The 25,047-nt window shown below is 59.4% G+C and overlaps 2 protein-coding genes across 2 annotated transcripts in view; one reads left to right on the top strand and one right to left on the bottom strand.

The window, feature by feature from the left end:
- Window positions 1-25,047, top strand: part of ILK (integrin linked kinase) — a 196,907-nt gene that overhangs the window by 34,858 nt on the left and 137,002 nt on the right. The window lies entirely within an intron of this gene.
- Window positions 12,130-21,277, bottom strand: HPX (hemopexin). Its single transcript, XM_056858762.1, has 10 exons — window positions 21,219-21,277; window positions 21,044-21,090; window positions 19,360-19,440; window positions 18,866-19,008; window positions 18,413-18,566; window positions 16,255-16,482; window positions 14,883-14,978; window positions 14,360-14,490; window positions 13,020-13,164; window positions 12,130-12,401 (listed from the first exon to the last, which is right to left on the bottom strand). Exons 1-10 carry the CDS (start codon window positions 21,275-21,277, stop codon window positions 12,130-12,132), a joined length of 1,356 nt encoding a protein of 451 aa, XP_056714740.1.

Here is a 25,047-nt window from a genome sequence, read left to right as displayed (position 1 = left end):
AGTTCCCAGCGTAGCAGTACGCATGAATGAAGCTGCCTTACACTGAATCAGACCCCCACCCCACCCCCTGGGTCCATCAAGGCCAGTATTGGTCTACTCAGGCCGGCAGCGGGCTCTCCAGGCCTCAGGCAGGGGTCTTTCACACCACCTACTTGTCCGGTCCCTTTAACTGGAGATGCCGGGGATTGAACCTGGGACCTTCTGCTATGCTGAACAGAGGGTCCACCACTAAGCTACAACCCAAAGAATGGACCCATGAGCACATGAAGCTGCCTGACACTGAATCAGACCATCGAGGTCCATCAAGGCCAGTATTGGCCGGCAGCAGCTCTCCAGGGTTTCTGGCAGAAAAGGGTCTTTCCCATCACCTCCTTGCCTGGCCCCTGGAACTGGAGATGCTGCCGGGGATGGAACCGGGGGACCTTCTGCAGGCCAAAGCAGAGGCTCTGCCACTGAGCCCCGGCCCCCTCCCCACATGGCTGCCCATCCTGCCAGCCAGGCACATGGAGGTGGGTGTGTTGTGGGGTTGGGGTCCATGAATGGATGTCTAGGCGTCAAGGAAAGGGTTCTGGGGCAGCTCAGGGCAGGTTGCCCACCCTCCTCATGAGGAGGAGCAGGCCTCCCTGGGGAAGAGGGGCCAGCTTCCTGCTGTCCCCCTCCAGAGGGGCCAGTCAAGGACAAGGAAGGCACTCTGCACATGCTCAGCACCCAATCACATCACCGCAGCCTGTGTGGAGCTCACCTGTTGGGGGCTGGAGGAAGAGGCCACCAAGCTACATCCTTTGGGACAGAAGCCGGGGGACGTGGGGAGGGCTGGCCTGGAGGGAGGCAGAGGGGGGGGGGAGGGAGGGGGGTCAGCACACACCCGCCCCTCCGGGAATCCCTCCGGCTCCCACCCCCGGACGGCGCCCCCTCCCCCTCCCCCTCCCCCCTCCCTTCACGGCAGAGGCGACCCCCTTCCCGCCGCCCAAACTCCGACCTCAAGTGGGAGGGGGCGCAGACAGGGCGGGGCAAGGCGCTCCTGCGCCCCCTCCCTCCCTCCCCTTTGGGGCGGGCGGTGGGGGGGGGCGCGAGTGACCAAGGCCAGGCCCGGGGGGGGGGCTCACGCGGGCCGTCTGCGGCTGCTCTGCTGGTCCAGCGTCCGGGGGGGGGGGGGTCGGGCATCGGGCCCTGGGGGGGGGGGCACGGCGCCTCCCCCCTCCCCCCCCGGGGACGCCGTCCAGCTCCGCGCGCACCGGCCCCGGACCCCCGCCCTGGGGGGCTTCCGAAGGACACGGCTGGACGGTGCGCTGGCACCGCAGCTGCCCCCCACCCCCCCCTCTGGCACCGGCAGAGAGATGCCCCTACGCCCCCCCCCCCAGGGCCCCCGGGGGGGGCTTGTCCCGCCGGCAGCCGGCCTTTCGCCCCCCAGGCCCCCCCTCCTCCCCATTGCATCCCGGGGAGGAGGAGGAGGAGGAGGGCGCAAGGGGGCGGCTCTTCTGCGGGGGCGGCCCCCTCCCCACCCGCGGGGGGTCGATGCAGATCCCCCCCCCCGTCCCTCCCCCCTTGCATCGCGGCGGTACCTGCGGCGGCGGCGGCCTGGCGAGGATGGAGACCTGGGGGGCGGGGGGGCGCGGGGGGGGGGGCGCGGGGGGGAGGCGGCGTCGCTTCCGCTTCCGAGACCGGCCCGGCCCCGCCTGGCAGCCGGGGGGAGGGGCCGGAGCGGGGGGGGAGGGGCCGCCGGACCAGCCCCCCCGCACAAGCAGGCCTCCAGCCAGCCGCTGCCGCCAGACGGCCGGAGAAGCGCGGGCCCCGGGGGGACGGGCGAGGCCACCGTCCAGGCTGCATCCCGGAAAGGCCAGCAGAGCAGGGGATGCGGACACACCTGCGGGGCAGCAAGCACCATCGAAGCAGAGCGCGGGAAGGGACCCCCAGGGTCACCTAGTCCCGCCCCCTGCACAAGGCAGGACAGTCACAACTACCTCCCCCCCCCCACACCCCCAGGGACCCCCCCCCCAATCCATGCCCAAGGGCCCCCCCCTCTCATCATCCGCCTAGGTCAACAGAAAACAGCTCGGCCCCCTCCTCTCTAGGGCAGCCCTTCAGGTACTGGAGCATGGTTCTCCTGTCCCCTCTCAGTCTTCTCCTCTCCAGGCTAAATGGACCCGGCTCCTTCAACCTTTCCTCCTAGGACTTGGTCTCCAGACCCCTCCCCGTCTTGGTTGCCCCCTTCTGGACCCGTCCCACCTTCTCTACATCCTTCGTAAGTGAGGTCTAACCAGAGCAGAGTAAAGCGATACCAGCACTTCACGTGATCTGGACACGAGACCCCAAGATCCTTTCCGCGCACACGACTGCTCAGACAAGTCTCCCCATCCTGTAATTTTGCATTTCATTTTTCCTGCCTAAATGCAGAACTTTACATTTATCTCTGTTGAAATGCATTTTATTGGTTTTAGCCCAGTTCTCCAGCCTGTCTAAGAGAAGGTTCTCTCTTTCTCCCAAAATGCAAGGACCCGGAGTTACCTCACTGGAATTGTTGCCAAAGAGGTTCAGGACAAATGGACGGAGATACTTCTTTAAACCACGAGTAATTCTGCTGTGGGGTTTGCTGCCGGGGGGGGGGGGGGCGGGGTAGCCGTGGCCCCAGACAGAGATGGCTTTAAACAGGGGGGAGGGGGCAGAAGGCCCCTCAACGGCTGCTGCTGGGCACAGTGAGCTAAGAGAACCTCCCCATCAGGGTTCACTCCCAGCCTGGACACCCAGGGAAGCGTTGATGAGCTTGCCCCGTTGGCCCTTTTTCAAATGAAATCTGGACACTCGGAGGAATTTGTGGCCCGATCGTTTAAAGGTTCCGTTGCAGTCCTGATGCCAATTTAAAAACAAGCCCTCTGCTGGCTTCTGAGGCAGGAGAACAGGCACGGGCAGGACTGGGAGGATCCAGGCTTCTCTGCCCACCTGGGTGCCACCCTGGCCGGGCTGGGCTCTTTCCCACAACATCACAGATTGCAGGAGAAACCCGTGGAAGCACTGTGGGGAGTGGGGGGAGACCCGCCTTCCCCTAAGCATGCACACCAGGGCCAACAACCCCGGGCATCGGTAACCCTTGGAGGCAGCTGAGGGCTTTTCTGAACAACTGAGTCACAAAATGAAGTCGACCAAAGAATGGTGGAGGATGCTCGGCTCTAATTGGGCCCAAGGAAGGGTGTCCGTTCATCGCGGTCTTCAGCAGTAGTCAGGCTCCAGCGCCTGAGGCTGAAGAAGGAGCGTCCTGGAGGCCTCAAGGAAGCCCCCCTCCCCCCGAGGCCTGCCCTAAATTCTGCCACATCTCCCAGGCACCTCCCAAGCTTCGGGATTGGACTGGGAAAAGGATGGAGGGAAACGAGCACTGGTCCCTGCGAGGGAGCGGAGCTGGAACAGAGGGCATATAAGGCCTTGTGTGGCGGGGGCAGAAGGGTGTCCCCTTCTCTCACTCAGGCCACAGGGCTCTCTGGGCAGGAGTGGGCCCTCGGCCGCAGAGGGGACAGCCAGTGAAACGGAGCAGGGACCCCACCAGGCCGGCATGTCAGGGAGTCCCGTGGTTGTCTGGCCGGCTTCTTCCCGGGTTATTGCTTCCCTGTGTGGCCACGGTACCCCTGGGTTCATTTGTGCCTCATTTTTATAATTGTATGGCTTACAATATTTAAGTATTTACAGTTCAAGGGACTAGGCAAGTAGGTGATGTGAAAGACCTCAGCCTGAGACCCTGGAGAGCTGCTGCCGGTCTGAGTAGCCAATACTGACCTTGATGGACCAAGGGTTTGATTCAGTATAAGGCAGCTTCATGTGTTCAACTTCAGCAGGGACAGAGGTGTGTTCCCATCTAGCCTCGTATATGATTTTTCATTGATCAGAGGCAGCTGCTTCCTCAACCTTAGGAGATGGGATAAATTTTCCCTTCTCCAGTTTATTTATATATTTAATCTCAGAGCTGAAAATGACCATGGGGGTCATCTAGTCCAGCCCCCTGCCAACACAGAAATGACAGCTATAATATCCTCAACAAGTAGGTATCCAATGAATACTTAAAAGTCTACAATGATGAAAAATCCACCACCTAACAACAGAGACTGTTCTAGTATCAAACACACCTTTTCCGATCCTTTTCTTTTTGCAGGGATTCACCACGACCGACCATGGGTATTTTCCAAGAAAACTCCCCTTTGTGTCCTTCGCCTCGGCCTCTCTATCTCTCCCTCCCTGCCCAGGGGTGTCTTCCAGGTTACTGCCTCAAATGAGCAACTGGGAATTTCTTCAGGTTTATTGTGCCAAGACACACCTTCTCTGTCTTTGCATTAAGCAGGCTCCTGAGAGCTCATGGTCCATTTCCCCTTACAAAAGGTTCTTTTTGTCCATCTTAGCTAGACCTTTTAACAAGCCATACTCAAAGAGTTGAAACAGGTTGAAATTAAATCAAAAGAGTTTCCATTAGGAATAATTTTCTAACAGTTAGAGGGGTTCCTCGGTGGAACAGGCTTCCTCGGGAGGTGGTAAGCTCTCCTTCCCTGGAGGTTTCTAAGCAGAGGCTAGATGGCCATCTGTCAGCAATGCTGATTCTATGACCTTAGGCAGATGATGAGAGGGAGGGCACCTTGGCTATCTTCTGGGCATGAAGTATGGGTCACTGGGTGTCTGTGGGGGAGGTAGTTCAGAATTTCCTGCATTGTGCAGGGGGTTGGACTAGATGACCCTGGTGGACCCTTCCAACTCTATGATTCCATTAATCAGACTGGGTGTCAGGTTTAAGCACTGGATTAACATTTGCACAGCAGATGTTCTCCCAGGGCCCCTCCCCAGCCCCTCCAGTGGAGGAGGGCAGACTTTGAACCCAGGGCTTTTGGCATGCAGAGCAAGTACTCCACTACTGAGCTGGAGCCTCTGTGCTTTCGCAGGTATACTTCTACATGAGACCACAAAGATGTGACCGGGAGCCAGACTTGATGTAACTTTTAAGCTTGATTGTTGAGATGTTTCTGCCCCAAGGGGTTTTCTGGAAAGAGAGGAAAGAAGCAGACCCCAGTATGGAAGTCGTTGCAGCTCTGAAGGCTGTTGCACTTCACCTTTGGTGTATTTTTAAGAAATAAAAGTTGGTGTTTATTGCCTTGCCGGGCCCCCACCCCCCATCCCAGACAGCTCTCTCCTCCCAAGGGCACCAACCTGGAATGTTTCAGCATTCAGATGCGGATACCAGTGCCCTCCAGGCTGGCTGGTATTTGCACCAGGAATCTATGAAAGGGATTAAAAGTACCAAGAATATTTTTAAACACATAGCTAGGGAGGGATTCTGGGAACACTCTGTTTGGCTTCGGTATTTTGGGGTTTCTTTTCTGTGTACAGGAAGGGCAAACTGGTAATCACTGCACTGACTAAGCATCTGCATTTTGGGGATCTGGGGGGTTTGCCAGGGTTCCTGGAGCCCCTGAAATAGGGACAATTTGTGTGAATTCTCCCATGGATCTGTGGGGCCCGCTCCAAACCGCTCTTGCACTAAGGGGCGTAATAAATGGGAGGCCACTTGCCTCAGGGATATCCCTGTCTGGAACCCCCCCCCCCCAATAAAAGTAATGCTGTGCATCCGGAGAGGGGGCAGTTAGGGAGATGAGATAGACAGGTGAGAACCAGAGAGAAGCCCTCACCGTTTGGCTGAGCGGTGTGTGTGGCGGGAGGGGCAGAATGGATAGATTTTAATAATACCTCCCAGAGCTGAAAAAACACTAGTGAAGACCTGTGGGGATTGGTTAACACAGGTCGGATGGGAAGTGGGTAGCCAGGCCCCCACTGATGACTGGCCCCAAAGTGTCTGTCCCAGCCTATCGGTATTCCGCCCCTGCTGCCTTTGAGCCCATTCCTCAGAAGAGGAAATGTCGGGGCAAAGGGAAGACCAGCCTGTTCTCGGTTGAGTTTGTTTCTGATGCGCAGCAACATCTCCAGCGTGTTCTGAGTGATTCCCAAGTATCAAGATTTTCTGTGGGGGTCATGTTAGTTCATAAAATCCTTTCCTTGCAAAGTGTTCTGAGGCTGCACTGACACTCTTCTCCGTGCGCCTGGCCATTTATTTGCACACACACACAAACCCTCAAGGACATTCCACCTTCTGGTGATTCAAAGCACCGTGAGACGGGGTGGGGGGGAAACAGGATTCAGGGGGGCTTGAGTGGTGGACGGACCCCAAAACCTCAGGAGGGGTTTGGGGAGGGGTTTTGCAAATGGGACCCTGGGACACCTCATGCACACTGGAGGGGAGCTCAGCCTTCCCGACCGCTGGCTGGCTCAGGGGAAGAGACTGCGGGGAGGGGGAAGACATGAAGGGGAATGCCGTGGGCCCAAGGGTTGCCGATCTTCTGGTGGGGCCTAGAGATCTCCTGGAATTACAACTGATCTCCAAAACACAAGAGGCCAGTTCCCCTGGATAACGCGGCGGCCTTGGAGGGTGGGCCCTATGGCATTTATACCCTGCTGAGGCCTCTCTCCAAATCCTAGGGCCCCAGGCTCCACACCCTAAGTTCCCAGGATTTCCCAACCTGGAGTTGGCAACCCTACCTGCCCCACAAGATTGACCGGCTCACATACTCTGTGCCGCAGCAAGCGGGCAAGGTGCCCGTCAAAGTGCCACAGGCGGGGCAGAGATAAAGGCGGGCATATCAGGGGAGGCGGCAGCAGCACGCAGGCAGGCCACACCAGCCGGAGGGCGCTGCTGCTGCTGCTGCTGCGCCTTGGCTGGCGGTGGAGAAGCCCCCAACGCTCACGGGAGGCCGGAGGGCGAAGGTAAGGCAGCCCCCTCCGTGCCAGCCTGCAGGGTGGGGCAAGGCTCACGATGCTGCAGATTTGCCCGGGCGGGGGGCAGGCAGACCCTGCTCCGTCCTCCGTGTCACAGAGAGATGGGGAGAGGGTGAGGAGAGAGAAGCGGGCCCTGGTTGCCCCCACCCCAACAGAAGCTGGGCTTCCTCCGGGAGAGGGGTGCTTTTGCGCCCAGGGGACTCTCCGCCAGCTGCCTTCCTCCTGCGGCGGCCTTCCCAGAGGGGCCTCCTCCCTCAGTGGGGGCACCCAAAAGGTCTTGCTACAGGTGCCCCTTCCAGATGTTAGGGGGCAACTGGGGTCTTCTCCGTGTGGGGGGGGGGGAGGCTCTCTTTTCCAAATGCGCCTCTCTGAGATCCCACCACTCGTATCGTGTAGGGGTCTGGTGGGGCCTTGTCTAGTCCCCCCCAGGGCTTTCCCCTGAGCAACGCTGACCCAATGGCCTTTGGGGTTTAGTTGGTGTGGTCTTTCTTGCATTATGATGGCAGCTGCCCGGGCACACTTAGAATAATAGAGTTGGAAGGGACCACCAGGGTCATCTAGTCCGACCCCCTGCACAATGCAGGAAATTCACAACTACCTCTCCTCCCACACACCCCCAGTGACCCCCCCCACTCCATGCCCAGAAGATGGCCATGGGGCCCTCCCTCTCATCATCTGCTTAAGGTCATAGAATCAGCATTGCTGACAGATGGCCATCCAGCCTCTGCTTAGGTGGAAAGGTGGGATATACGCACGTCCGGCATCGCAAGCGCTCTTCCCAGGGCCAAGGAATGGGCTGTAGGCTCCGTCAGGTTCGAGATCTGCCTGCTCTGCCCTGGGAACAGCTGGACTGAGGGGGGCTTCTGCGTACCTCCCAAGGTCACCTCCTTCCCCACCGACCCACATCCCCTACAGCGAGGGACCCTGCCTGATCTGCGCCCGCCTCTCAAAAAGGCAGCTTGGGGCAACGATCCACACACAGCCTTGGCAGCCTTCTGCCCAGCCCTTTCCCCAGGAACTCACGCTGTGCCAGGCGGGATGCTGTACCTGGCACCAGCTGCTGGCACCAGCTGCTACTCTGTGCCGGATTCAGCGCCCTTGAAAAACGGAGTCACCTTCAGGACCGGCTAGGAAAGCTCCTCTGCGGCCTGCCCTTCACTGCCCTGAAGAAGGGCGATGCCGGCAGGGCTTTGCCCTTGGGGCTGCCCAAGGCAGGCAAGGGGAGGCCAGGCGGAGGCTGGGGAGGCGTGGGACCCACTCAGGCAAGGCCATGCAAGAGCTCTCTCTTCTTAGCGCCCTCCTTTTGAGGCAGGCAAAACCACGAGGCTACTACAAGAAAGCCAAACACCCACGCCTCAAAACACGCTGGTGGGGGCTGCTTCGTTTCCCAGTCCCGTATCCCCGGTTGTGCCGCGTGGCTGACTGGATGCCGTCTGCTGTCTGAGCGACTGGTTTGTAAAAAATGTTTTGTAATTCCCCCTTCAGACTCAGTGAGAAAGGTGGTCAACAAATGAAGTAAATAAAAGAGAATGCATGCTTGAATAGCCAGCGGCTCACGTCATCTCCTCTCCTGGGGGGCCTGCCTCTTTCACTTCACTTATACTGCACTTTCCTCCCCCAGCAGAGAACCCCAAGCAGCTTGCTTCCTTCTCCTCTTCTCCGTTTTATCCTCCCGACAACCCTGAGAGGTAGGTTTGGATGAGTGTGTGTGTGTGTGTGTGTGTGGCCAGCCCAAGGTCACCCAGGGAGCTCCCAGATCCTAGAGCGACACCTTGACCGCTACACCAGGGTGGCCCTTGAGACGCCCCCCTCCGTTGCAGCTTCCCTGGGAACCAGGGCCTTCCTTGAGCTGTCGGCGTTGCAGCCTGGGTGCTCCTGAGCCTGTTCTGCAAGCAAAGTCAGGTGGGGGAGGGGAATCCGCGTGCTGCAGCAAAACCGAAAAGGCAGAAGCTGTGCTGGTCTCCCTCTGAGGAAGGAGCCCCCTGGCCTGGGGAGGCCAAAAGCTGCGGCTTCAACAAACCGAGTCGACTGGAAGATGCAAGGAGGCACCCTCCGGTTCTAAAGGCAGTGGCGGGGGAGGACCAGATGGAGCAATAAAGGGGGGGTCTCTGGCCAGATGCAGCCTGGTGGTTTCCTCCGACCCGACTTTTGGGCGGGGAAGGTGGGGGCTTCCAGGGCAAAGGTTGGCAGCCAGGACCACCCAGCAGCACTTATTTGAGGAAGACTTTGCTGAAGATAGGGATGCCATGCTCCGGAGGGGGGGGGGGCTGGAGCTCTCCTGGCCCCACACCTGCTCTCCATACCCCTGGTGGAAAAGAGCAGTTTTTTGGGGGGGCAAACTGTGCGGCATCACAGCCCTGCTGAGCCTCCTCCCCTCCCTGCACCCCACCCTCCCCAGGCACCACCCCAAACGGAGTGGGCAAACCTAGTGCAGGGGAGGGGGGTTGTCGGCGGTGTGCAGGAGCCAGAGAGGATTGGGCAGGGAGGGGTGTGCATTCCCTCCTCCCCTCCTTGTTCAGGGCGTGGGGACTAGGGTTGCCAGCTCCATGTTGGAAAATACCTGGAGAGTTTGGGGGTGGAGCCTGAGGAGGGCGGGGTTTGGGGAGGGGAGGGACTTCCATGCCAGAGTCCAATGGCCAAAGTGGCCATTTTCTGCAGGGGAACTGACCTCTATCGGCAGGAGATCAGTTGTAATAGCGGGAGATCTCCAGACACCACCTGGAGGCTGGCAATACTAGTGGGGGGGGGCCACTAGGAGAGCCGGCGTGGTGTGGTGGTGAAGAGCAGCAGTTTGGAGCAGTGGATTCTGTTCTGGAGAACCGGGTCTGATCCCCCACTCCTCCACTTGAGCAGCTGAGGCTGATCTGGTGAACTGGATTTGTTTCCCCCACTCCTCCACACAGAATCATAGAATCATAGGGCTGGAAGGGATCACCAGGGTCATCTAGTCCAACCCCCTGCACAATGCAGGAAATTCACAACATCCTCCCCCCTCCACACAACCCTAGTGACCAGAAGATGGCCAAGATGCCTTCCCTCTCATCATCTGCCTAAGAAGCCAGCTGAGTGACCTTGGGCTAGTCAGTTTTCTCAGCCCCACCCCACAGGGTGACTGTTGTGGGGAGGGGGAGGGAAGGTGCTGGTAAGCCAGTTTGAGTCTCCCTTAAGTGGTAGAGAAAGTTGGCATATAAAAACCAACTCTTCTCCTTCTTCAGCCGCCCGTCCCGTTCTCGTTGCAGGCCCTGCCATGGCGGCGCTCTTCTCCCGGTGCCTGGAGCCGGTGGGCTTCCTGCAGTCGCTGCACTCGCTGGGCCTGGGGCTGGTGGCCCAGCTGCAAGGCTCCGCCACCCCTGAAGAGCGGGCCTTCGTCTGCCGGGAGCTGGAGCTGCTGGAGCAGGAGCTGGCGGGAGGGCCGGGCCTCCTGGAGGAGGGGGAGCTGGGCGCCTGCGAGGACTGCGTGGCCGGCGTCTTCGGGCAGCTGTGCCTGGCCGTGCGGGCGGGGGCCCCCCACGCCCCCCGCGAGGCCGAGCTCTTTCTGCAGGCCTGCGCCCAGGACAAGCTGGAGCGCCGGCTGCTGTACCTGTGGCGCCACGTGCAGGGCAGCACGGTGGTGGCCCTGCGGCACCCGCTGCTGGAGCTGGCCGTGGAGCGCCACCGCCCCCGCCGCCCCCAGATGGCCCGGCTGTGCCACAAGCTGAACGCCGTGGTGGGCGCCGGCCTCCTGTGCCTGCTCTGCGAAGCGGGGCTGACAAAGCGCAACCCGGCCCTGCTGCTGGGGGTGTGGGATGCGCGGGTGGGAGCCCTGCACCAGCGCATGAAGGACGCCCTGGCATGCTGCGCCCGCTACTTCCGAGAGCAAGCTCAGGAGGACCTGGACCAGGCAGTGGGCGCAGCGGCCCCCCCAGTCCCTGCCCAGCTGGTGGGCAGCGTCCTGCGGAAGCTGGAGGAGAATTACGACTGGCTGCACTGGGCAGTCATGGCTTGGGAGGGGGAGGGGGAGGGCCCGGAGGTGCTGGCCCGGGGCAACTTTGTGGCCAGCCGGGCCCCCTCGGGCCTTCGCGTGGTGGCCTGCTATGGAGAGAACCCCTCTGCCCTGGACAAGGCCCGCACCAACCAGCTGATTGGCGAGCTGGAGTGGAAGCTGCCCAACCCACCCCCAGAGGTCTACGCCAGCCTGGAGGCCGAGCCCGCCCGTGCCTCCGGCTACCTGGCCTGCCGCATGCTGCAGAAGCTGGCGGAAGGGCTGGGGCCCGGCGTCACCCTCCTAGTGGTCCCGGGGAAGCTGGCCACAAAGAGCGGCTTCCCCCCAGCCTCCAGCCTGCTGCACGAGTACCGGCATCGCCTGGCCTCGGGCACCGTCTGCCTCTTTGGCTGATTTCCCGTGGAGCAGAGGGCCAGCCGGCCCGAACAGGCCGTGGAGCTGGGCAGGCCCTCCCAATAAAGCGGCCTCTTGTTGAACCGTGTGTCTGACCCATTCCCTTCCTGTGCCCGCTCCCACCCCACACGCGAGCACCCTTTGGGCTCTTCAGCCTAGAAAAAAAGCGGGTAAGGGGAGACATGACAGAGGTCTGTAAAAGTATGCGTGTTGTGGAGAGAGCGGGCAGGGAGAAGCCTTTCGCCCATAATCCCAGAACTCGGGATCACCCACTGAAGCTGGAGGGTGGGAGATTCAGGACAGGCACAAGGGAGCATTCTTCAAACAGCATACAGTGCCCCAGGATGTGGTGATGGCCGCCAACTTGGAAGGCTTTAAGAGGGGACATGTTCATGGAGGAGAGGGCTATTCATGGCTATTGGTCAAAATGGACACTAGTCATGATGCAGACCTATTCTCTCCAGGATCAGAGGAGGAGGCCTATTACATGAGGTGCTGTGGAACACAGGCAGGAGGATGGTGCTGCTGCCATCATCTTGCTTGGGGGCTTCCTCGAGGCAGCAGGTCAGCCACTGTGTGAACAGAACGCTGGACTCGATGGGCCTGGGGTCTGTTCCAGCCACAAGTACGTACACACACTCTCTGCCCTTTTGGTGATGTCGGAGGCCACAGTCCCATGGCGCTCTGCCTGGAAACACAACCTCTGTTTTCCTAAACGATTGGCCGCTGTTTCGGCCCATTCACCAGTCTCACCTCTGGCCCCTTCCCTCCTCCCTTCGGAGCGGTCAGCCATACCCCCCCCCCGGCCCTGGGCACCCCCTGGCCCTCAAGCACTCTCAACCCGTCCTCAGAGCTCACCGCCTGCGGGCCGCAGACCCACGTTTATTGGCTTCTCTGTGTGGATACAGAACAGAAAGCCGGCCACAGGGTGGCATCAGTCTGGGTGGGCAGGGGGACCTTCATCCCTGGTGTGGAGAGCCATGGGGGGGAGCACCACTGCCTCCCGCGGCGGTGCAGTTGAAGAAGACGGCCGCGGTATCCTGGGCAGCTGCAGGTCCTGTGGCAGCCATGAGCTCACCCACGCTGGCATAGAGGTGGAAGCTGGGTCCGTGGAAAAGGTGCACCCCCTCAGCGGTACACAGAGCACTGTCCACGTGGGGGTGGGGGCTGGGCCGGGCTGGGCCGGGGCCTTTCGACCTCTGCAGCAGGTCCACGTGCCGAATGACGTTCCCTGGAGGAGGAGGAGGATCAGGGCTGCTTCACCCAGCTGTTGAACCCCAACCTCTGCTCTGGACTGCAAGTCCGGCAAGCTCTATTAAGGTCCCACGGCAATGGGGCTGAGAGGGGGCGTGGCTGGTGTGCCCAGCCACCCCACACACACACACAAGTTGTGGGAATTTCCTTCCCAAGAAGGTCCTGGCAACCTGGGCCTCTGCTTCAGCCACCCTTGCATCTTCCTGGGTCTGGAAAATGAACCCAGCCGAGGAAGAGAGCCCCTCTGGGCATGCGCAGAGAACAGATCAGACACAGGCATGAAGGCCAGGCCTCCCGGTGGCTGCTGGCTACAGTAGCTGCTTCAGAGGCAGCTGCCGCAGGGGAGGGGGGGCAACGTGGAGGTGGGGGCAGGGGCCTTGGTGCCCGGCTTGTGGGCTCCTGGAGGCATTCGGTGGGCCGCGGCCACCCACGGTCTGAGGCAGCAGCCCTAATTCTTCACAGAGTAATCCCATGCATTTGGACCGGGGGGGGGGGGGGCTTTCAAGTCGGTGGGGACCAGGCAGGCCGGAACATCCTGGCCTCTCATTTTGGAAACGAAGCCCTCTCCACCCCCGCTCTCTCTCTCTTTCGGTACCTTGGATGAGATACAGATCCTTGGAGTGAGGGCAGGTGAAGGCGGCGTCCACACCTGCCACACCCAGTTCTTCCTGCAGGGGCCGGGGGTACCCCGCCACACGGTTGTAGCCCTGGCCTGATCGGTAGATGGTCACTTGGGAACCCTGCATAAAGAAGGGCCCGTGGTAGAGGGGCATCAGGCACAGCCCCAGAGTGGGAATCCCACCCACCCACCTCACAATTCTCCAGATTGCCTGTCATCTCCCCCCGAGGTCATGGTGGTTCTCAATAAAAGATCCCCCGGGGAGGCTGCGGCCTTGGTGGGTAGGGAGGGGGCTCCATGCCCTGCCCCGTTTTTATGATGGGAAGGCAAGATCTGCAGGAATTATTAAGAAGAGGGAGTGGAAGAGTTGGTTTTTACACCCCCCCTTTTTCTCTACCATAAGGAGACTCAAAGCAGTTTACAATCACCTTCCCTCCCCACAACAGACACCTGGTGAGGTGGGTGGAGCTGAGAGAGAAGCAGAAGAAGAGTTGGTTTTTATATGCCGACTTTCTCTACTACTTAAGGGAGACTCAAAGCGGCTTACAATCATCTTCCCCTCCCCACAACAGACACCCTGTGAGGTAGGTGGGGCTCAGAGAGTGACTAGCCCAAAGTCACCCAGCTGGCTTCGTGTGTAGGAGTAGGGAAACAAATCCAGTTCACCAAATTAGCATCTGCAGCTCATGTGGAGGAGCGGGGAATCAAACCCGGTTATCCAGATCAGAGCCCACCACTCCAAACCACCGCTCTTAACCACTGCACCACGCTGTGACTAGCTCCAGGTCACCCAGCAGGCTGCATGTGGAGGAGTGGGGAATCGAGCCCAGTTCTCCAGATCAGAGTCCGCCGCTCTCAACTGCTCCACTCCCTGCTGGTGCACAGAGTTGCAGGTGGGCAGCCGTGTCAGTCTGCTGCAGACGAGCCAGGCAGGGGCTCCAGGAGCCCCTTAAGGGCCCACAAGATGTCCACGCCAGAGGCTTTCAGGAGCCACAGCTCCCTTTGTCAGACGCCACTTCTATATCTCAGCGTATTCTGGCTCTTGCTGGCTTATTTTCCTTACTTCCCAAATAACCCTGTGCCTGGAACTGGCCGTTTCCACCAGGGTGGAAAGCTGAGTCGTCAGTATTTTCACGTGCCCACCACCAGGACGCCCAGACCTCTTTCCTGCCTTCTCGCCAACCATTCCGTGCGTTTTTGCTTCATGCACGACTCTCGCTCGCTGTGTCACCGCCTACCCATCTCCCACCGGTGACCCTGGCAGAAGGGTCAGGTGCCAGCCCACCTCCCAGGCGCTCCCCCCCCCAAACATGCACCTGAATCAGGTAGAGTTTGTCCTCCCAGCTGAAGGCGGCGTCCACTTCACCCTGCAGGTCATGCCAGGTATGGTTAAGAGTCCAGGCGTGCCAGCCGTCCCTTTTGGAGTCCACACGGTAGTACTTACCCCCTGGGAAGAAGAAAAGAGACAGGGGCCTTCAGGCACAAGGACTGCAGGGACAGTTGCAGCTCTCTCTCTTTCACACACACACACACACACACACACACACACACACACACACACACACACACACACACACACACAGAGCTACTGCAAACCACAAACTGGATCCCGAGAGGAGGCTGTCCGTGCAAAGACCCACCTCTGAGAGAAGGGGTACGAGCAAACCCGCAGGCATGATGAGAACAGCAGGCAACACTACACACACACGCACACTTCAGGCTGGAGAACATGGGTCAGCCCCCCTGCCAGGGTGGCCCATCCTGCCCGGCACCCCGCTTCCCAGGGCTTGCTCCTGACGTCAGGGAGTGCCGTTTGCCCCGCACGTCTCTGTCGCTCACCACGGAAGGCATAGATTCGCCCCGAGTCATCCGAGGAGAAGGCCTGGAAGGGCTGTCCGCTGCAGCGGTCACTCCGCCTGACCCCCTGGCCGTGGCCTGTTGGGATGCAGAGAGGCGCTCAAGACAGAGACCTTCCAAATACCCAGGGGGTTGCCACACCCCACTCCCCAGGCGTGGGTCACAGCCATTTCCCTGACCCCCTTCCTTATTTATTTATTTGAGCCTTGAAGATAACCTTCCTATTCTGTGGGTGGTTTACAACATTACCAAACAGTTAGAAACAGATAACAGCAGCCATTGAAAACTTGCAAACCCTGGGGCCAAAATTTAACTTCAAAAGGGTCCGTATCTATTTATTGAGAAAATGCCTACACTGTCTAGCAGTGGCTCACAAAATAAGACATGATCAACTTATAACAATTGCACAAAAATTATTAAAATCAACAAACCATAAAAATCCAGGCATAAATAAGGAATATAAAGGCTTTTGGAAGGAGGAACCACCCCCTCTGCAAGGAGGTGGTTTCCCCAAGAGCACAGGCAGCCCCTGTGGGGTCTCCTTCGGGTCAGATTTCTCCGACACGAGATTTAAGGAATAAGGCTTCCTCGGGCGAAGCTTTTACGGTGACCCCAGCCCTTTCTACTGGGCCTGGAAGCACACCTGCCTAGGGACGCCAACCTCAAACTGGGAAATTCCTGGAAATTTGGGGGTGGTGCCTGACGAGGGTAGAGTTTGGGGATGAGAAGAAGCTCAGTAGAGTTCTGATGCCAGAGAGCCCGCCCTCCGAAGTGGCCATTTTCTCCAGGGGAACTGATCTCTGTCGTCTGGGGATCAGTTGCAATTCCTGGCACCACCTGGAGGATGGCAACCTTACACCAGCAGCCCCCCCCCCCCCCGGTCACTGGCACAAGATGGGGAAGGGAGCGTTCACTTCCAACACTGTTTGGGCAGGCTGTGCACTTGCAGCCAGTCTCCTGAATAAGGGGGGGCAGGGGCCGACCCCGAGGCTGGAAAACCAGCCTGCCTGCCCGTCTGCTCACCTGCCAGTGGATATGCGCACGCCACTTCAGGGTCTCGCAGGCATACCTACAGCTCTGGGTGTCACAGATGAAGAGGAGAAGCCCCCAGCCCCCACCCAAGGGCAGTGGTGCAGTAGAGCACAAGGAGACGGGCGCCCCTGAGGCGGCCTTCTGCTGAGCCAGGCCTTGCTGGCCCTCCTCTGGCTGGCAGCCGCTCTCCAGGGTCTGCCCTTTTGTCTGTTCCCTGAAGCTTTCAACGGGAGGTGTTGAGGATTGAACCCGGGATCTTCTGCCTGCAAAGCAGAGGCTCCACCCTTGAGTGAAGGCCCCACAACTGGCAGCAACGGGAGACCGCACGACTCACCTCTCCCTGGGCAGCGCATGAAATAGTCCCTGGCATCCAGCGGGTAGCGCCCGGGGGGCACGGCGCCAGTGACAGGATCGAAGCGCAGGAACCGGATGCCCTGGAAGCAGTAGTAGCGTTCCAGCCAGCGCAGAGTTGCAGAACAGTTGGCAACCGCCGGCCACATCCGCTCCTTCAGCACCCCCGTTTTCAGATCATAGGAGAGAACCCGGGAGCCTGCAGAAGGGGGCACAGACAAGCCAGGGCATGAAGCCCCCCCACACATACACACTGCTCCTTCCTCCTCCTCCTCCTCTCCAGGGCATGGAGTAGGGGTCACCGGGGTGTGTGTGGGGGAGGTAGTTGTGAGTTTCCTGCATTGTGCAGGGGGTTAGACTAGATGACCCTGGTGGGTCCCTTCGAACTCTATGATTCTATGATTTTTAGACGGGGTGGGGGACCTTGGACTTGGAAAGCACCCAAAGAAGCACACGGTTTGGCCAGGTAGGGAGGCATCTGGCAGAAGGGCTACCTGAGCGGATGGAAATATCAGGAGGGAGCCAGGCAGTAGACCTAATAGGGTTGCCAGGTCCCTCTTCACAACCAGCGGGAGGATTTGGGAGCGGAGCTTGAGGAGGGAGAGGTTTGGGGAGGGGAGGGATTTCCATGCCATAGAGTCTAATCTCCAAAGCCAGCCATTTTCTCCAGGTTAAATTATCTCTATCAGCAGGAGACTAGTTGTAATAGCAGGATATCTCCAGCTACTACCTGGAGGTTGGCAACCCTAGTCCCAGAGCTCCGAGTGCCAGGCTTGCTGGTAATATATGTTGTTGGTGGGTATATTACCACGTACTGTAAATATATCGCCAGAATATTGTTGGCATTGCTTACAGCTATTCCTATACTGAATTTCTCATCTTATGATAAGTGTATAGAGGTGTCTGATTTGTTTTCCACTACCTGGAGGTTGGCAACCCTAGTCCCAGAGCTCCGAGTGCCAGGCTCAGGGCTGCGTTTGGTCCCTCCCCCTCCCCCCCACTGCCTGGCCTGCAGGAAGGTCTTCTAGAGACTCTGTCTGCACGACAGGCTTAAGCAGTGATTGAGGGTGAGGTGGGGTAGGGAGGGGGAGCAACTTCCCAGAGTAGGGCACGGGGGCATTCCTGAGGCTACGAGTCCCAAGTTCTTGCAAGTGTGACCCGGGGGCAGAAAACACCCTGCAGCCAGAGGAGCTGCACAGTCCGGAGGCCAGCCTCAGTTTCCTCCTGGCCGCCCACAGGCTTCCCAGCCCTCTCCTGGCCAGTCAAAGGGCCAGCATGAGAGAAATTCCGCCACGGAAGGAGAGGTTGGGGAAGCTGCGAAATCTGCCTTCCTTGAAAGTTTTCTGCAGGAGTCCGGGAGGCCCCCGCAGCCCACCCCAGAGGGGGGACGAGGAACCTCTGAAGGGCCTGGCCGGACCACACCAAAAGCCCAGCCTCCTGCTCCCTTCACTGGCCAACCAAAAGCCCCAGGAAAGCCATCAGCACAGCAATGATGCAACAGCCATCTCGCAGTCAGCATACTGTCTCTGAACATGGAGGCTCCATTTACCTATCCAGGATGGCAGCTGGGAGGCAGGGGGCAGTCTGAGCCAAAGGGCAGCGGGGGCCCCACCCACCTCCCAACGAGGGGGAGAAGAAAAAAAGCAGGCTTCCGCCACCACCTCTCGCGCCTGCCCCCCCCATCTGGGGCTCAGACAGCCAGCTTCTGCGGAGGGCTCCCGCCCACCTCACATGGGGTGAGGCCTGCCCCGTGCTTGGCCCTGGCATGGGGGGGGGGCAGTGATTCAGGGGGGGCATCCTGGACTTCTGTCCAGGGCCCCAGAATCACTAAGACGGCCCCTGCTGGAGGCAGCCGGGTGGCGTGGAAGCCTCAGTGGACTGTAGGGGGTGCCACCGGCTGCCAGGGTCGATGAGGCAGCCAAGGTGGGAGCCCAGAGCCAACCTGGTCGGCTCCTCAGCTCACCTGATCCTGCCACAGAGATCCCTCGGTTTACAACCTGCCCGGTGCTGCCTGTCTGGGTCCCACTGCCAGAGGCTCAGGCTCGTGCCCCCCCAAGTCCCCTCCCCCAGTGCCTTGCAGTCCAAAGAGGGCAGGGTGCGCCTTCTCGCCCTTCTGTGCTCCTCCTCACCCTTAAAGAAGAGGAGCGTCTCCGCCGCGCATTCCTTCGGGTGGCACTCCACGGCGGCATCTAGGTCCCCGGGCACCCCCTTGAAGTCATCTTCAATGAGGTGGGGGTAGCCGTCCCGCAGCTTGCCGTGCGCATAGGCCCACACGTGTTTGCCCTGCAAAGCAACCGACCGGCAGTCAGCACGGACCCCCCCAACCCCCCGCTTGGCCGCCACAGCTCAGCAGGAGGGAACGACCCCTGCTGGCCTCTCCGGCCCCCACCCGCTGGCAGAGCAATGAGACCAAAGCCGAGCCCAGCTTTCCAACCCAACTGGGTGCTGATGTGTGCCGATGCCAGCCCTGGGCAGACCACTCCCCTCTCCTGGGTGACGAGGGGGGGTCTCCTGTCCTGAGGAAGATGGTGGGAAAAGACCACGTGGCTGTGAAGAGAGGGGGCCCCAAGAGGTCCACGAACCTGAAAGAGGTAGACATTGTCGTGGACGTCCTCTTTGGCCAGGTGGTGGATCCGCAGGGCAGCGTCAACCGGGCCCTGGAACTCAGGCCAGGAAGCGTTGATGGCCTCCCTTCGGCTGTCGAACCCTTTCCAGACAGAGTCCCCTTTGGAGAAAGGGGGGGCAATGAGGTGTCCGGCGCCAAGGCTGTGTCAGGGGGCACATGCCCTCTCAGCTCTGATCCAGAGGCTCTGATCCCCACTCCTATGAATATTTACTCAGAAACAAGCCTAGTGGGGTTCAAGGGGACTTCCTTGCAGAGAAAGTACTTTGGATCGCAACCACAGGGACTCGTGGGGCATGGTTTTCACAAGCCTGCCAGGGCCTCACGCCTAACCTCCCCCCACCAGCAGCCTTGGCAAAGGCTCTCCACACCTCTCAGCCACCACAAGGAGGAGAGGGCTGTGTTGGGAAGGGGGGTCAGAGGGTGAGAGCCCCCCTCCTTCTCTCCCATTACCTTTGAAGAACAGCATGGTGCCCGACTCATCCATGGTGACGGCGTCAAATCCGTCCTCATCTGCACAGCGTCGCAGAAGGTCTGGAAGCAGGACTGGATCTCACCAGGGGCCCCTTTGCCACGCCAAGGGCCCCTGACCCACCCCCCACCCCAGAGACCTCTGTCGTTTCTCCAGCACTCCTCCCTAGCACAGAAGGGACGGGGGGGGGGGAGCTTGGCTTTTGCACTCCTGCCCACAGTCTGCGCGGCCATGAACTCCTCCAGAGGGTCCCCTTTTTCTTTCTCAGTGGCACCAGGCAAAGCACGCAGGACCTGAGCAGAGGAGCGTCACAAGGAAGGACCCTGGGCAGCACTGGGGGTGGGGGGGTGACTGCTCTGCCTGAGCATCCGCTAAGCCGCCAGTCTTCCCTCCATGGGACAAGCTGTTCAAGGAGTGGGGCAACACGCGGCAACACCCGCCCCCCCCGCTCAGTGCAGGATCAGCCTCCATCACCCCTGAGGAGTGTGCTTGTCCAGCCTCTGCTTGAAGACTGCCAGAGAGGGGGAGGCTCACCACCTCCCGAGGAAGCCCATTCCACTGTCCCAACTACTCACACTGTAAACAACTTTCCCCTAATATCCAGCTGGCACCTTTCCGCCTGCCATTTAAACCCATGCTTGTGAGCCCCACGATCCTCTGCTGCCAACGGGGACGGCTCCCTGCTGCCCTCCTCCCAGGGACAGCCCTTCAAATGCTTCCAGAGAGCAATCATGGGCATGGAGCAGGGGGGTCACTGGGGGTGTGGGGGGGGGAGGTAGTGTGGCAGGAGGGGGGGAAATGTCTGCTTCAATACAAGCTAGCTCTGTGTGTGTTAAGGTAGTAGGGGAAAAGTCATGGAAAGTCATGGTGAACGATAATGGGAACTGGATGGAACTGGTGAGCTCTTAAGCTCCAGACGATGTAAAACCACCAGATAAGCCGGGAATGTTGACGTGCCCCGTCAGAGCACGGATTTGGGATAAATGTCTTTTCCCCAGTACAATCGGGGCTCAGTGCTTTTTGCTTGCTAGAGTAACTGAGCCGCAGCTGTGAATAAAACTGCTTTTCTTGGCAACGGTCTGGGGTCTCTCTCCCCCCACCCCCCACGAACCCCAGTTGTCCACCACAGGAGTTTGGTCTGTCTTGCCTTGCGCGGGGGGGGGGGGGGTTGGATGAGAGGGCCCTGGTGGCCCCTTCCAGCTCTGGGATTCTGGGTCCCTCCTCAACCTGTTGTTCTCCAGCCGGAACCCCCCAGCTCCCTGGGCCTTTCGTGGCAGGGCTGGGTCTCCTGCGGGTCGCCCTCGTGGGCGCCGCTCTTGCCTGCAGCCGCCCTGAGCCTCAAGTCAGAGCACAGGGCCCTCCGCCCCAGATGAAGGCAGGCCAGGGACACCGCCGGGCGCGCCAAGGGGGGGGGGGCTACGCCTGCAGGGACCCAGGCTCAAGTCCCGGCAGGGCTGTTGTGAAGATGGGGTCAAGGGAAGACAGGCGGCTTCAAGAGCTGGCCGGGCAAGGCAGGGCACCGCGCCTGCCTGCCTGCCTGCCTGGGAAAGGGGCCCCCTCGCCTGGCGCCCGGGGGCGGGGGGGCGGAGGCGGGCCGGGCCAGGGGGGGCCCTCCGTCTCTCAGGCGGGGGGGGGGCGGTTGGAGGAGAGAAGAGGGGGGCTCACCCGGGTCTTCGTTCGTGCCGCTGCCGCTGCCGCTGCCGGCGGGCTGCCTGCCGAGGGAAGCGGCGTGGGGTTAGCGCCCTGCCCCGCGGACTGCCCCGCTCCCGCCCCCCCGGGCCCCGCTCCCCCAGGGCAGGGCAGGGCGGCGGGGGTCTCTGGGGGCTGGCGGGGCACTCACGTGGCCAGGGGGTGGGCGAGGGCCAGGGCCCCGGCGAGGCAGAGGGCCAGGGCCAGCATGCTGCGGGCCACAGGTGCTCTCTCGCCAGACCCCCCGGCCGCCGCTCTTATGGGGAGGGGAGGGGAGGGGAGGGGAGGGCGCAACGTCCCCCCGCCCCCGCCCCCCAGCGCGGTAGCCTTGAGCCGGGCGCGCACCCGCCCTCTGGCCGGCAGGTGTCCGGGGGGGGGGGCGAGTTGGGTCCGGGCCTGTCTTCTCAGCCCCGGGGACACCTGCTAGGGCCCCCCCGCCCCCCTTCCAGGCCCGCTCCAAGAAGCCCTGCAGCTGGGCCGGCAGAGAGGGGCGGAGGGACGCCCCCCCCTCCGACGGCGCCTTTGCCAACGGGCGGGGCCCCCCTCCTTGGCCCCCGCACGGGCGGCTCCGCTCATAACCCGCCTTCCCCAGCCCAGGAGTCCGCGCAGCCCCGTTCGCCACGCCCCACCCTCCCCGGTTGCCACCCCTCAAACCTCCAGGAATTTTCCATCCCAGAGCTGGCAACCCTCGTGAGAAGGGCCCTCTGGACAAAGGCAAGCCCTAGCAAAGGGTGCCCCAGTAGCACAACGTAAGCTGCCAGTCCAAAGTGTGCTAGAAGGCCGGCTCTCCTGCTTGCCCCCCTCCCTCTTCCCCTGGGTGCTGCTCAAGGGGCCTTGGATTGCTAGAGGAAAAGAATAAAACATGTATTCCCGAAAGAAAAAGGGGGGGCTCCCCGCTTCTGCGCTGCAGGCAGCATTTCCCTGCCTGGGGCCGCAAAGAGACCGACCTTTGAATACAAAACAGAGCCGCCTCTTAAAGAGAAAAGGCCCTATGGGGTGGGGGTGACACCCGCCCAGCTGGTGGAATCTTGGCTCAAGAACATGTGGGCATCGGTATGTCAAGCACTCTGTTTGCTTATTGCCACATGTGTTACGTGTCCATTTTTATCTCCAAACCCATGGGGAGGCCTGAATGGGAGTGGTGCCGCGGTTGCAGGGCAGGGGGGTCAGACTGGGTGTGCCCGCCCTGCCTTCCAGAGCAACATTTCCGGGCAGGAGCAGAGAAGCTGGAGAGCTGCCGGAGGGGGGGTGGGGGGAGTGGGACAGGAGGCAAGGGAGCTCTCCCATGGCCGTGCGGCCACCGACCCTGTCCTGGCTCCTTGCCTGGAGGGGCGGGCCTTCTGGGAAACCCCAGACAGGGCAGGTGAGGGGTGGGTGGGAAGGCTGCTCTCTGCTCAGCAGAGGGTGGGGTTAAGGCACGCATGCCACCACACTGCCCGTCCCCACACCTGTGGGGTGCTGCCACCAAGCCCCTGGCTCTGGATCCCTGGCCGGCCGGCCCTCCCCACGCCACAGGCTTTCCCTTTGCTCTGTGCTCAGCAGGGACCTCACAGGACCAAAGAAAATCCCACACTTAAAATGTCCTGAAGAACCCAACACTGTTGATGATGCACAGAGACTGTTTTGGCAGAGTAGCCGTGTGGGTCTGCAGTACGAGAGGGAGATTCAAGTCCAGTAGGACCTTAGAGACCAACAAGATTTTTGAGGGTCTGAGCTTTCAAGAGCCAAAGCTCCCGGGCGTGTATGCCTACAGAATCTCTCTCCCGGACTTTAAAAAAGAACATAAAGAACACCAGAAGGGCCCTGCTGGATCAGACCGGTAGTCTGTCTAGCCGAGCTTCCTCTCTCACACAGAGACCAGCCAGTTCCTCTGGAGGGCCAACGGCCGGGCACAGAGGCCGAGGCCTTTAACAGATCACCAGAAGAGCCCTTGAACACATGAACACACCTGAAGCTGCCTTACACTGAATCAGACCCCCCTCCCGGTCCATCAAAGTCAGTATTGTCTACTCAGACCAGCAGCAGCTCTCCAGGGTCTCAGGCAGGGGTCTTTCACATCCCCTACTTGCCTAGACCTTTTAGCTGGAGATGCCGGGGATTGAACCTGCGACCCTTCTGCATGCCAAGCAGATGCTCTACCACTGAGCCACGGCCCCTCCAGCCCTGCTGGGTCAGACCACTGAGGGTCCATCCAGTCCCACAGAGTGGCCAGCCGGTTCCTCTGGAGGGCCAACAACAGGGCATAGAGGCCGAGGCCTTCCCCGATGCGTCTCTCCCCCCCTCCGGGAAGTTGGCTGCCTCTGGATATGGAGGCTCTCTTCAGTCACTCTGGCTACCAGCCATTGATGGACCTCAAGAATCTCTCTGGCCCCCTTTTAGAGCCACCTGTAAGAACAAAAGAACAAACACAACCACTACCCTGCAAGCAACAAGGAAAGTATTGTCTTTATCTGTCTATCAGCATGTTTTCATAAATATGCTGAATTTATTACAAATGCCTGGAAGGTACGTTGGAGGGGGAGGCCACACGCTTGCCCCCAGGGTGTTTCACCAAGGGCAACTCTCATACTCCCCCCCTCTTTTGGGTTTGGCTTTTTGTTTTCTAGCACACCCTGCCAACCTCTTTGCCAGTAAATGCAGTGGGACTTCGGGCGCTGCAGCCAAAAAAGATTGCCTCTCCCTCGTTTATCAGGTAGCATTGGTTAATGCTGGCAGGGGAACTATTTACCTTCCGGAGGGTTCTCTGCTCTCTTCCTGAACAAACTGTCTCCTGAACCTGCAAAAGGACAAAGTCTTTCCTAAAGCAACGCGTGCCATGACGCCTACAGGAGCTGAGAAGCATCCGGTTCGGGGAAACTCAGTGCATACGGACAAAGGGAAAATTGCTTCAGATTGCCCACATAGGAATTACTTAGACATGAAAGGGAATGGGAAAAAAATGATGGATAGCCACTTAAAGATGCCCAAAGGCACATGCCAGGCAAGTCGAATGAGAGATACAGTGTGGAGGTGTTTCTATGCTAATGCTAGAAGCCTCCAAGCAAAAATGGGGGAAGTAGAGTGCATGGTTTTAAGAGAAAACATAGATATAGTGAGTATTACAGAAACCTTGTGGAGGGGAGAGAATCAGTGGGATACAGTCATCCCTGGTTACAAACTGTATAGAAATGACAGGGAAGGGCGTATTGGAGGGGGTGTTGCTATGTATATCAAGGAAGGCATAGTGTCTAATAAGCTAGAAACCATAAAAAGGGCAGACTCGTCCACAGAATCCTTATGGGTGACGATTCCAGGCCCCAAAGGAGATTTAGTACTGGGGATGTCCTACCGGCCCCCTGACCAAATAGCTCAGGGTGATCTTGAGATTGAGAATGAAATTAGGGAAGCATGTAAAGGTAACGAAGTAGTAATAATGGGAGACTTCAACTTCTGTCATATTGATTGGATAAATGTATGCTCCAGACAAGCCAAAGAGATAAAATTTTTAGACATCCTAAATGACTGTGCCCTCGAACAGTTGGTCATAGTCCCAACCAGAGGGGAAGCAATCCTGGATTTAATATTCTGTAGTGCTGCTGGTGACTTAGTGCGGGATGTGGATGTAGTTGAGCCAATTGGCAATAGTGATCACAATGGCATCAAATTTAGTTTAGATGTAAGTGGGAAAGTCACTGGGAAATCTCATACAATTACCTTTGACTTTAAAAGAGGGAACTTCTCTAAAATAAGAAAACTAGTAAAGAGGAAGTTGAAAGGAACAGTTGAGAGGGTTAAATCTCTTGAAAAGGCTTGGGGGTTATTCAAGTCCACATTACTAGAGGCTCAGCTAGCCTGACCGCAGGTCAGGAAAGGTAGTAATAAGTCCAAGAGGTCACCACCATGGCTAACATGTAAGGTGAAGGAAGCAATTAGAGAAAAAAAGTCTTCCTTCAGAGACTGGAAGGTTTGCCCAAACGAGATGAAAAGAAGCAAACACAAAC

The sequence above is a fragment of the Euleptes europaea genome, chromosome 12, assembly GCF_029931775.1.
Source record: "Euleptes europaea isolate rEulEur1 chromosome 12, rEulEur1.hap1, whole genome shotgun sequence".
Taxonomy (NCBI): domain Eukaryota; kingdom Metazoa; phylum Chordata; class Lepidosauria; order Squamata; family Sphaerodactylidae; genus Euleptes; species Euleptes europaea.
The sequence above is the reverse complement of the archived record's forward strand: the minus strand, read 5'-3'. Positions and strand labels throughout refer to the sequence as shown.